The sequence below is a fragment of the Morone saxatilis genome, unplaced genomic scaffold (assembly GCF_004916995.1).
Source record: "Morone saxatilis isolate NCDOM2014 unplaced genomic scaffold, NCSU_SB_2.0 Contig19, whole genome shotgun sequence".
Lineage (NCBI taxonomy): Eukaryota > Metazoa > Chordata > Actinopteri > Moronidae > Morone > Morone saxatilis.
Window position 1 is genome coordinate 4,032,548 of NW_023339751.1, and position 13,306 is coordinate 4,045,853.

Consider the following 13,306-nt stretch of genomic DNA (forward strand, 5'->3'; position numbering starts at 1 on the left):
AGAAATCATGCTGATTTACACTCCTCTCCCTGATACATTTACTGCTACAGACTTTTTCTGGCAGGCTTTGTGTATGAGCAAATTCCCACCTTGTTCCGCCGCACATAATCTTAAGATTATATGACAGTTTTGCAAGGGCTGTCGGTTTTTCATTGCATGTTTAGGCAAACTTTCTTTTGATTTGGGTCACTCATAAGATTTACAGTCAGAGGATAAAATTCAATTAGGCAGCCCTGCAGCAATCTTTACTCACTGGCAGATGGCTTAATATTCTTGGATCCTGCCTTAGTGTCCCTTATTGCTCTAATTGGATTTCATCATTTCACACTGTTTATGTGTATAAAAAATGAGTTTTAAAATGTGGCATCATTAATTCAATACTTTCTCAGCCCTGTCAGATCCAAGCCCACTAGCCAGCACTGTCTAAACATTTCACATCTCGTCCCCGGTGATCTGCTTTGTCATAAATTGAAGTAGACCTCAAAGTAAATTGTTGCATTCCCCGTGTGCTGTCGACGGCATGTTGGGATGTCGGAACAGTGTAAGTAGGAGAATCTGTATAGTGCAATAAATGAAGTGCACACAGCGGCGAGGGCATATTGTCTGTCTGAGTTAATTCTAGCCCTGAGGAGATGATTTTCCTCTCAATGACATCCAGTTTGATTTTACAGCGAGACACTGCAGGAGTTTTATTCTCCAAGACAATGTGCATGTGATGTTTGCTTGCTTTGGAGGCTCATTGTCAGACTTACACAGTGCACAATGCCGGCCTCAAACAGAAATCCCAACAAGAAGGATGCTGTGAGCCTCACCACTTGCTGTATGACTTTCTCTGTTGCTGTCTTTTTCTTCTGTCACCATGAAGTTTTTCAGCCAAATCTGATTATTCTTTTAAATACTGCTCACACTTATTAAGACCAAATGCTAATTAGAAATAAACAAACAGACAAAAACATCTTAGCTTGTGTGTGGAGAATTCCTGGAGATGAGAGCGTTGCCTCAGTACATTTGGCCCTATTTATAGCATTATTGTGTGAGTGAAACTGCCATCAACCTCCCTGGAAGAATTCTTTCTGAGTGACATGAAAGAAGAAAGCAAGAGGCAGGTCAACCTTAACACAACTTAACCACTAGGCTTTGTGTTATTGAAGCCCTGCCAATTCAATCTATATGAATTATAGTATCTTATTAGTCAAGGTAAAGCTAGAATTTTACTCCGAGCTCAGGTTGTTGTGTCAAGACTTATGCGCTTTGCGGGGTAATGAAAACGACAGTAATTTATGAGTCATAAATCAATGCGATGGTAGGCATCATTGAACCATGAACTAACAGCCAGGTTGAATTCTTGCTTGATTAATCATTGTTGCTGCACCTCACTGGTCAGCTGGCTATGTGCAATAGCCTGTGATGTAAACAGAACTTTGGCCTTTGACGAGGGGGATTTACAGTATATCTATAGTGGTAGTGGTAATGACTGAACCCGCTCTCGCTGGTAAACACCGAGGCTAATACTGAGTTCATTTTCTCTATTGCAGGATGCCACTGCAACATTTAAAGTTGTGGAAAGTGGAAACATCGTCAGTCATCTAAAGTAATAGTGCTGGGCATGGCAGCGTTTACATTTGCAATGTTAATAGGCGAGTGGAATAACAAAATGCAACTTTATTATTGTGAAATTAGCCATTTACAGCAGATAATTACAATTTTCTGCCTCTGCATTGCAATCCCAAGGTAAAATCTACTTTATGTTTGATAATTGATGTTTACTGTGTGCGGAAAATCGAGCTGTAGAGATTTCTAAAGCCAGAACTGGAATTATTTGAGGAAAAAGGAAACAAATTTTTTAATGGATTGCACAGTCAGGTCTTATTCTTATAAGGGTTTGGTCCCTGATGCTGAGGCTGATTACCTTCACTTTTACACTGGAACTGGATATTGTGCCAGCATTCAGTATCTTTAAATCTGACCCCATAAATACAAAAACATCTAATTATTTCGTTTTTTCCCATCTCCATTGAAACCTAGACTGATACGCTGCTGCTTTTGAATGCAGTAAAAATACATAGTGGTAAAAAATAAGCATGAAATATAATTGCAGGTTACTGCTTATGTAGCTAGAGATGGGGAGAGTGCCCTACATTACATCTGAAACGACAACATTGCCTAGCAAAGATCTAATATTTGAAGCATTAACCTGTATGTTTGGTTGACATTGACATAATCTTGATGTTTGGAGTGTAAAAATATTTTATATTTTTCATTTTCCATTTAAATATTTTAACCTTATTAAATTCCAACATGTAGAATTTAAAGCGGTAATGCATAATGACTGTAAATCATTGTTATTACACCAAAAAAAGGAAATATGTAATGTTTTGTATGCTATATGGACTGAACCTGCATTTTGTTTGCCATAATGCACTTATGTTATCCTACATACATTATGCTTTAGTCAGTTAGAACTCCCCTTTAGACATTTAATGAACAAACTCCAGTAACAGAAACACAAACACAAACACATTTATTTCTGATTTGGGAAGGTAGCCCAGCATAAAAACTGCAATCAGCTCTAGTCACAAGTATGTAGCAAATAAAAAAATATTTGGTATTTAACCATGTTTTACAGCAGGAGTCTCTGAGACCCTAAACAGCTTTCCATACTGACTTCTAATGATGTATTATTGTATTTCATGGAATAAGCTTCTGCTGCTCTTGAGTTTCCAGTAAAGGTCCTCCTGCTGTTCGACCTGTCAGGCCGGAGGTTTGAACTGACAACTTTCACATCCCTGGTCTGAGTGCTGCCTGACCGCAGCTGTCTGGCTCAGTGGTGGATTATAAACTCAGTTCATTTAAACTCTTGTACCACCCGATCATTAAACTTTGATAACATGCGCAGAGATGTTTTAGTAATATGTATATTTAAGACCTACATTTTACTCCAGGGGTGTGTAGTTTCCCAGTTCACACACACACACTACATCACTTCTCGCAGCTTCTGTTTACATCGTTATTTATTAATCAATTAAAGAAACAACATTAGATTACAATTCAGCGCAACAGCAAAGCTAAGTGGAGGTCTTAGTTTTATTGGGAGTTATTATCATGCATGTTTAACGAGAGGCTTTCTGTCTGGTTCCCAAGACTGTTTTAGTCCACCCCCTTACAGTGTAAAACAAACTGCATGTTGTTCCATTTTAAAATGTACAAGAACTTGACTGAAGCTTCTTTTTTAATTGGCCATTTTGGGCTGGACTTATATGGGATTGTAGTATAGTTTGTCACTTGGTAATTGCTTGGGCCACTTCAGTATCAGTACCACGCAGAGTCCTGTCAGTTGCAGAACAGATGTGGCAACCACATGACCACTTAGCTCTGTGCGGTTAGAAAACACGACTGTTTCTTCAAGACAAAAATATACAGCTAATTTTCCAGCGTTAATAAGTGTTTGTTTTCCAGTGATAATTATTTGGAGCTGACAAGAGAGTTGTTTTTCCACTTACAGAGCTAATTTTTTTTTCTCTGAAGTGGGTGTTCAAATGTGTCAGAAGTGTGAATGAACTCAGTGATGTTGGCTTATATAAACCCTGGTATGCTGCTGATTGATGGCTGCAACCAGTTGTTAGTATGAGGCTTTACTGAGCACGGGCTGCTTCAGGTCACACGTGAGCAGAGATTATGAGTCTGACTGTGGTGTCTCTTTGACTCTAGGAGTGTTGGTAAAAACACAGAGAGTTGCTACATCACGTTTTGATCCTAAAAGATACTTCACAGAACCATGGTTGCAGTTTATCACACATTATGTGCTCATTACACTCAATTTTACTACTTCCAATTTGTCTGTATAATAGCGCACAAGCATCTACCCTATGCTGCAGAGACGTGTCAGCCCTGCATTGTAACTTTATGTAATTTCATAGCTATGTTTTCTCTTTCAAGCCAGAAAGTATTCAAGATAGAGCAGTGAAGCAAAAAACAAAATTCTCTGCAGAGCTGTAGGGCAAAGATAAATCCATGACCTTTCACCAAATGGCTTATATGCAACATTATAATTGTAAGAAAGTTTGCCACCACTTGAACCTGAAAAGTGGTCAAGAAAAAGTATCCTCAAAGGCATCTTGAAAATGTTTAACAGTAGGCACTACAGTGAGAAGGACACATTTGTGTTTCAGTCTAACCTGTACATTTTCATGCGGCGCACATCTTTTTGTGCAGCTGAGAATTAATTAGATATTTAGAGAAGATGAGCATTAGGGTTTAATGAATCTAGCAAACAATTTAATTTGTTGATCCACAGAATCTACATAAGGGTGTACAGCTTTAGTTTGAATGTTAAAGGTTATAGCTGGGGTCTATATGTGCCTTATTATGCCTCAGCAAATGCCATAAAAAGACCAAAATTATAAATGCGCAACTCTGTCTCTCAGTATTTTAATTTCTGTATTCTGTGTGTGATACTGTCCTGAGCCCAGTCACTCCTGCTGAAGACATACATCTTTAAAAATGGTCACAAATACAATAGTTTCTATTTTAAAGAAGGATCTGTATTCTCTTTGCAAATAGTGAGTCTGTTGAGGACAGGTTTTTTAGCAATAGATTAATACACATTTGCTGCTGAAGTGAATGTATGTGTCTGTGTGTAACTGACTAGTTAGCGACGCTAAGGGACTCTGCATTGTGTTGTGTTGAGTGGAGGAATAATGGAAATGAGGCCCGAGTTTGGGCTTGATTTATGTGCTTATTCTTGTATGGAAAGGAACAGAATACACCCGAATCCGGAGGAAGACTTCCTACATTATGCACGCGTTTTTTTGAATGCAAGCTTTCCAAAGAAGTGTGCAATTCTTTACTTTTCCCTTTACTCTCTATGTAACGTTACATAAAACAATGATGTCTAGGAAATTGTGAAGAACCGGTGTCGTTATGAGCTGCTCCAATGGTAGCGGCAAACTTCAACTTTGGAAAAAAACTGAATGTGAAACACACAAGATTGCTACTGTCTGAGACCGTACACTTGACATACATTGTTAACATGCTTAATGAAAACTTGAATATATGAAAAAACATGAATACGTATTTATTCATTTTTACCAACATAACTGGTATGTGATGATTAAATGCAACTCTTGATTGATTATGCTATAGTCTATATTTCTGACTATTATCATAAAACATCAGTTTTAGTCTAATGTGTAAAATCTGAATAATGCTCCGACCGCCATCCATATAAGATCCCTTCATCAGTAGCTGGGGGCCGCTGCCTCACATCATCAATCCAACATCCCATGCTGCATTCACAGAGTCACTATGACTTGCCACCACAGTAATGGCGGCACAGCTAGATTGTGGAGCACACAAACAGATTGCCGGTCGCCAAATGTTTTTCCCCCAGGGTGGCAAAGTCATGAACCCTATTGTGGCTCTGATTAGTTAGAACTTGTGGCTTTCCCTGTCCTTTTTTGGGTTATGTTTAGGCATGAAGAGTAAGATTGGTTTGGGTTAGGATGAGAATATCAGCTCTGGGTCATGACTTCACCATCCTGGGAGGAAAGATTGGTCAAATATTGGTCAGTACTAACCCCCACAGTTAGCTCAGTAAGACCCAGTACACAATTAAAGATGCAGAGTGCGTTTTATGTCCAAATTAGTTCTCCAAAATGCATTACATCATAGTACCCTCATAGTAGCATGTCAGTGAGTAGCATTTAATGGAGGATTTAGTGGTATCTAGCGGTGCAGTTGCAGCTGGCAACACTCTCCCTTCACCCTCACCTACCAAGTGCAAAGGAGAAAGAACGGTAACCACAAAACTTGTGAAAAATACCAACAGCCCTACATAAAGGCTGCATTTGGATTTTTTCTTTCTAAGCTGCGGTAGAAACAAGGAAGGCTCATTCTAAGGTTACAAAAACATAACAATTAAAATTTTAGCACTAATAAAAACTCTGTTTTGAATATTATATTCCATCTCGGCCATTAGATCCTCTTAAATGTGACACACAGGACCTTTAAAATTCTGTGGTGCTATGGCAAGTTTGTGCCCAGTTGACAACCAGCCTGAGGGCCACCCAGTGCTCAGTCTTGACGGAGAGCACAGCAGCAGCAGTAACAGTGTGACAGCTAGTAACAGCTGTTAAGGTGGAGAGGTGAGGCTGAGAAAAGCCAAATGAGGTCCTTTTACTAATGAGGCTTGGGCTCATCTCCCTCTCTCTCTCCCTTTCTGTCTCTCTCTCTCTCTCTCTCAGCTGCAGCAGCGTTATCGGTATGCACCTCGTTCTGCTTCCTCTCAGTTCCACAGCAGCTCCAAGGATTCTGCCTCAAACATAGCAATTCAGCTAAAACACCGCTCAAATACCACTGGCATGCCAGCAGTCAATTTCAGCCTTTTTCCCTGTGAATGGATCAGAATTCATGAATATCAAAATGCGTTAAAACGAGTTAAAACATATGGGGAGACTTTGGCTTCATAGTTGCAGTCGGATAGAATTAATGTGGCTGGTTGTCCCAGCATTATCTCTGCTCTTTCTGTGTATTGCCACATACCGAAACGGATTTGCTTGCGGCTCATTTAATGTTTAGTTTCTCTTCACCTCCTGTTTAGGGCTCCTTATCGCTCTGTTGAAAATTAGCTGTGCTCATTGAGGTTGACAAATTAATCAATATGGTGGAATATTCTTAAACAGGCGCAGACAGGAGTTTGCAGTTAATTGTCGAGTCAATTCGGAGTAATCTCACCTTCATTCAGAATAAGTTATAAATGTCAACACAGCTGCAGCCCGTTAAACAGAGCTTAGCGATGACACTGAACATTTGGTGAGGAAATGAATGGAAGTAGGCCACCGAACGCAGGAAAGCAACATAGCAGGCATTTGAATTTCAAGACGCCGCAGTAAATCAAGTTAAGCAAGAGACAAAAACAAAAACATTGACTACAGCCTTTCAAAAATGTGCAGTCTCTGCAACGTCTGCAGTTGATCCCGGGATTTCACTCGACTTTAGCTGTTGTGTATTGACTCCTTGCATTTCTGAGAGCTGTAAAGAAAGTGATGTGCTTTTACTTTTTGATTAAAACAAAACAATAAAATGTTTAGTGGGATTTTTTTTTTAGAAAAAGTTTTGATGCCCAATGCGGCTCTTTGCAAAAGCTGTAGCAGATCGGGCTTTATTTTGAAATTGATATGGCCACTTTAGTCAGCTATAGTAAATTCATCTTTCCAGACTAGAATTATGTTCTATTTTCAAATCAATTTCTCCTTTTGTACAGTTGACTGTGATTCTTTTAAAAAAAGCAGACATTGATCCTGATTCTTTGTTCCATAAGAAGAGCAGGAGCTTAAGAGTGTTAGATGCAGGTCCTTCTTTGGCTATTTTCTTCTTACTCTGTCACTGCTGGGACCGATTGATGCAGAGAGGTGTTACAGTATGAAGCAGTATCGATTTCGTAACACGGCCCTATGAATACTGCCTGTCCTGATGATCCAATTCACTGATCCTACAGGCTTGCGTCACACTCAGCAGGATGTTTAACATGATGGAGCAGTGCTCTAAAGTCGCTTGAATCTCTTGCAATGTTCTAGAGGCTGAACGAGACAAACGCCACACCTGGAATGAAAAGTGACAAAATACAGAGCACATAACCCCAGTTTAATTTTCTCTTTCCAGATGGACTGGCTCACACCTGAGATGTGAAGTGTGTTATGTGAGCCAAGGTGTTTTCCCACCTCGCTGGTGGTGGGGAGAGATGCTGCACTCCGTTGCCATGACAGCAGAAGTTCTCTTTGTTCTGGGGGTCCTGATGAGCGGTGCTCAGTGTAATCCTATAGCGACCTTACCAGCGAGCCGAGAACGCTTGGAAAGGGTGTTGACCCAAGCCAGGGAGGACAAACATCAGGACAAGCAGGTCTCCGAGGAGCCGCTGGGATATGGCGCTCAGCAGCGGCCGGAGGAAATCAATGGTTTGGGCCCCAACAGGACTGCCGCGAGCCGCGCCAGACCGAATCTCAGCTCCCAGTCACGAGGATCTAAGGGCGGGAAGCCCCAGGAGCTGTGGACTGAACAGGACAGCCTGAACCAAATAGACGAGGGCCCTACCAGTGACGTCACCCTCTCTCTGGATGCCATCGACGAGTACGCCTATCCAGACTACAGGGGGAAAGGCTGCATGGATGAGAGCGGCTTTGTGTACGCTATCGGTGAGCAGTTCACCCCGGGCCCTTCAACGTGCCCTTGCCTCTGCACAGACGAGGGCCCTCTGTGCACCAAACCAGAATGTCCCAGGGTTCACCCTCGCTGCATTAAAGTGGACACTAGCCAATGCTGCCCGCAGTGCAAGGAGAGAAAGAACTACTGCGAGTTTCGGGGCAAGATCTACGCCTCTCTAGAAGAGTTTAAGGTGAGCCCATTAACTGCATTCACTCATTTTTGACATGCTCAAACAAAGAAGTGCTGACAGAACACTCCTTGCTGTTCAATGGAGTTCATCACAGGCACTATACAGAAACTAGTTACCTTACCTCGCAGCATGCAAGCGAGCAGGCAGGCAGATTTATAATGGCAAAGGTCAGCACTTGTCTTTTTTCTTACACAACGCCTGAATATTACCTGAGGCTGAATTTAGCAATGCAGCTTCAGCAGAGTGTCTCCATATTCAGTTTGTTGATACACATAGAGTTACAGTAGTAATGTTACAACTCTGCAGAGCATGCTGCTAGGTGTAGGTGTTTGTGAAGAGACACAGGGCTTTTCACACTGCACTTAGCCCAGGGCTAAAAACATTCTTAGAACCTTCTTAGCCACTAGCAACTTTTAGCCTCAGGCCAAAAAAGCTTTCACACTGCTACAATCCTGGTGCATTTAAAGTGGGCTAACCCCAATTTTAGCCTAGGGCTTGTGTGCCAAGTTTGCGGGGTTATCCCCTGAAAATTGACTAAACCTGGGGGTGAAAGGCTCCAGCTTGAAACAGGGCTAAAGTAAAAAGACGTACATTTAAACATTAGTCAGGTGTTCCAAAAGACATTTAACCTAAGGCAATGTCAGTCATATAGCCCAGGGTTTAGGTTAACCCCGGATTAACAATGTGTGTGTGAAAAAAGGATAATTTATCCCAGGGTCTTAGCACAGGGCTAAGAATATGCACTGTGAAAAATCAAAAAGATACACCAGCAAGATTTTTAACATTTTATCTTCTGACACGTTTTTTGAAAGGCTTCAACTCAGAATTGCGTCACAGTCTTGGTGTTATGTCTCTGACAAGACGCTACATTTTCCAGGTCTTAATGCTTCTCTTTATGTTGGCGAGTGTCTCAGCAGGAGGTTAAGGCTAATAAGGGATTTTTCTTCTTCTAACTCACAGCGTTACCGACAGCTCTATGTCAAGTCTCTGCTGAGGGAAATCTACAGAAAGCTCCACTTTCACAAGCGTCATACATCAGCCTTTGTGCTGTGTGGTGTGGAGGGGGGTGCTTTGAAACTAAGCAACAGGCAGGTTTTTATGCTTGATTGCTAAGTTCTGGGGCTTCGTAGTAAGTGCTGCCTCGCTCCATTTTTCACAGTGGAGTGCCATGCGGAGGCGCAAACCTCTGCAATCTACAGCAATGCTGGTAGAATTAACCTTTGCTCTGTTGTTAAAACCAAAGGTGTAAGGCTTTATACAAGCAGCTGCTAAATGAACCATTTCAAGGGCACTATAGTAGCTGGATGTAATTCAAACTGTATACTATCAGTCCCAGCCTTTGTCCCAAATTTGTTTTATTTCGTGACACACAGGATCACTCGGATAACCAAGTCATTTCTAATGTTTCTGTTCATGCACCAAGAAAATTGGAAGCATCTTTCTTTTGTATCCCATTCCTAATGATTTTTCCATACCCCCCGATTGGATGGCGAAGTTCAATTCTCGACTCGGCTCTCCCCAAAATGAAGCATTCATTGGCAATGAAGTTGAGAAGGATGAGACTTCCCTATAGATGTAGCTTTGTGACATTGAATGCACACTGTCTTAAACAAACCAGACAGACAGGAGTGTTTCTGTGTGTGTGCTGGAGAGAGAGAGAGCAGAGGAAAAGACAGACACTGAGACAAACAAAGACCCAAAGACGAAGATAGCAAGAAATTAATTAAGAGGAGACTCTTTGTTGTCTGTGTGTCTGCTTGTGAACTGTTTATAGGGGTGTTAATTACTATTTCTTCTCTGCTATCCAGGTGTCTCCATGTGAGAAGTGCCGGTGTGAGCCAAGTGGAGAGGTGTTGTGCTCTGTGTCAGCCTGCCCTCAGACAGAGTGTGTGGACCCGGAGTACGAGCCTGATCAGTGCTGTCCCATCTGCAAGACTGGTGAGTGGAGAAGATTTCCTTCAATAACGCTGCAGTGAACACCTTTAAAGGTTGAGCGTGTAGGATATAGTGGCATCTAGCGGAGTAGTTGCGGATCGCAACTCCCTCGTTTTACCCTCTCCTTCCAAGCACAAAGGAGAAACTACACTGGCCGCAAATTGTGCGAGAAACGCACCCTATTTACAGCCGGTGTTTAGTTTGTCCATTGTGAAAACATGGCAACCTCCATGGAAGCCAACCTGCGGCGTCTGTAGGTTAAAAACAGCTCATTCTAAGGTAACAAAAAAATAACAATGCCCATTTTCAGGTGATTATATGCTAATAAAAACAAACCTATTAATATTATATTCAAGTTCTACCAATAGATCATCCTAAATGTTACACACTGGACCTTTAACTCCAGTAAAACCAGTGTCCTAGTGGGGTGGCTGCTGGGTAGCTCCACTAGAGCAGGCTAGTGTCAGATATTTTTGCTCAAGGGCACCTCAACAGGAGTTACGAGGGCAAGGTAGCGTGACACTTGTTTTGCTGACGCAAAGCACGCAGCATGCTGCACTGCAGTGTTTGCAGTCCCTTGCCATATCAGATTGCATATTTGAAGTAATGAGATCTATTTCAATGAACTCACACCAAGAATGTGGTTAATCAGTTATGAGTCGTGGCCTGTTTTTGTGCAAAACAATTGCTCATGTGTCATTTCCAGTCTTAATTTCATATAATTATTCAGTTTATCTGATGGAGGCAGTAGCGTATGTTCCGAATCCGTCGTTACCGTCTGGTACAGAGATTTGAGGTCCGCTTGCATTTTTTGCTTCTAGGGGTTGTAAGTTTATGATCCTGTTGGTTTGAGAGCTTTGGCTCGTCTGAGAAGAAGGAATTCTGCGGCTCAGAGTCGATTATCTGAAGTTGTTTCGGATGATTCCAGACAGCATGTCCTAGATTATGTCCCCTTGTTTTCTTGGTGTGACTCTAATGCAACATGGCAATGTCAGCAACATTGCTTCCTTCAGCAAAAAGAATGATGACTTGCGATATGTATCTCTGACTTGGAATCTTAAAGTGGCGCAGGCTGTCTGCTATAAACAAGAACAAGCAATCTGCATGAAGAGAAAATGCCTGTGATGGAGACAAGACACACAGTATGCTGCACATAGAAAGTGCTTCGTCTGTATGAGCCACTTATTAGACGACAGCACTGCTAATATCATTGTTGAGTAAAACAGCAAGCAAGATATTTTTCATTTGTTGAATCTGAGCATTTTTACACATTAGAACAAGAACACAAGAGATTTAAGAATAACAGATTGTGTGCATGTGAAATTACAAAAACAAATGTTGATGTCTTGAATGGAGGTTTATCCTGTAATGATTTAACTGGATGAAATAAGCAAAATATCCACAAAACGCCACATTCTACTGAGTTCACATCCAGAATATCATAGGATAATTATTGTACTATTTTAGACTCATAAAACATTATAGAAATAAAAGTTTGCATGTAATGAATGTTCCTGACCAGTTATCAATCAGAGGTTGCCTCAGTCAAATTAAAAGCCTGTCTCACAACCTCCAGAGATAATAAGTTGAGACCATTGGTAGTCATGAAGCGTTACTCACTCTATTAATATTTGCCTGCTGTAATCTTGGGAAATGCACGATGGTCCTTTGTTCACATTTTTTTTTTTTTGCTGTTCACCCACTTTTTATATATGCACATATTGATCATGCTGAGAGTGCTTTGTGCAGAGTTTTGGGCAGTGCTCCATATTTTCCCCTGTGAAATGCCCAGTGGATTTGCTGGGTTGCTTCCGCAGGCACATCAGTCTTGCAGACAGATGTAGATACAGTACAGTATGTGCAAAGATGTGGCAGACTGAGGACAGCATGCTTCTGTATTCAAAAGTCCCACAAAATCCACATGCTCATTCAGCCGATAAGGATTTTCAGTTTTAAGATGGCATCAGTCCCTATTACCATAAGATTACCACACATTACCATTCAATAAACAGAGCTCCCTATGTCTTAAGACGCCAAGGTACCAAACCACAACTAACACTTTTCACAATATGAATAAGAAATATTTGGATAGTCCTTTTGGGTTATGCATTTAAAGGGGCACTACACTGATTCTACACATTAAGACCAGTTTACTCATCATGAGTAGAAATACGCAGCCTGTGAACACAGTTGTATAATGTCTTTCATGGATCTGAGGGCATTGAGTTTAAAGTATGTGGGCAGACAGTGTTTAATACAGTTGTGAAGTGGGAGTAGCTGCTGCTTCAAGTAGTATTTTAATGCCACTGCTAATTCATTTTTAAAATCTTTTATGTTCCAGAAACACACAGAACTCGCTGGAATAATGTCACAATTCTTTGTGTTTGTGTGATGGCCATTGGTTTGATTTATGTCATCTTTGTAACTAAACAATCATGTTTTATGTCAGTTTGGCATGGCGCTGGACGGTTGTAAATACTACAATACCCAGGAGGTTTGGCCGCCGTTGCTGCTGTGGAGAAATTTAAAGCACTTTGTTGTTGAATTTGTGAATAAAAAATAATAAAACACAGCACTATAATTGCCGAATTGATTCAATATAGGTTCCAAATCCGAATGTCAATTAATATAAAATAGTTAATGTTTTATGTACACAGGTTATATCCATTGACAGTACATAATTAGTGGCTTCCGGGTCTGTGAAGTGAAGCCAACTTGGAAGTGTCTCAAACCTGTATTCTTTCTAATGGCCAGCAGGGGGCAGCACCATGTGCTGCCACAAAGAAGCACAATATTATTGAGTCTTATGGGGAAATGAGCCAACTTCTCACTTGATTTATGAGCTCAGTTAGACGGTAAACGGACCTGTATTTGTATAGCACCTTTCTAGTCTTCCGACCACTCAAAGGGCTTTTACACTACGTGCCACATTCACCCTTTCATACACATTCACAGCAAGAGAGGGAGCAATTTGTTCAGTAT

At 41.1% G+C, this 13,306-nt stretch overlaps 1 protein-coding gene across 1 annotated transcript in view; it reads left to right on the forward strand.

The window, feature by feature from the left end:
* Window positions 1-7,667: 7,667 nt before the first annotated feature.
* vwc2 (von Willebrand factor C domain containing 2) overlaps window positions 7,668-13,306 on the forward strand; it is an 18,207-nt gene continuing 12,568 nt past the window's right edge. Inside the window, exons 1-2 of the mRNA XM_035663898.1 lie at window positions 7,668-8,389; window positions 10,198-10,327. Of these exons, the coding sequence (XP_035519791.1) occupies window positions 7,739-8,389; window positions 10,198-10,327 (781 nt within the window). The 5' untranslated portion in view covers window positions 7,668-7,738. The remainder of the gene's footprint in view (window positions 8,390-10,197; window positions 10,328-13,306) is intronic.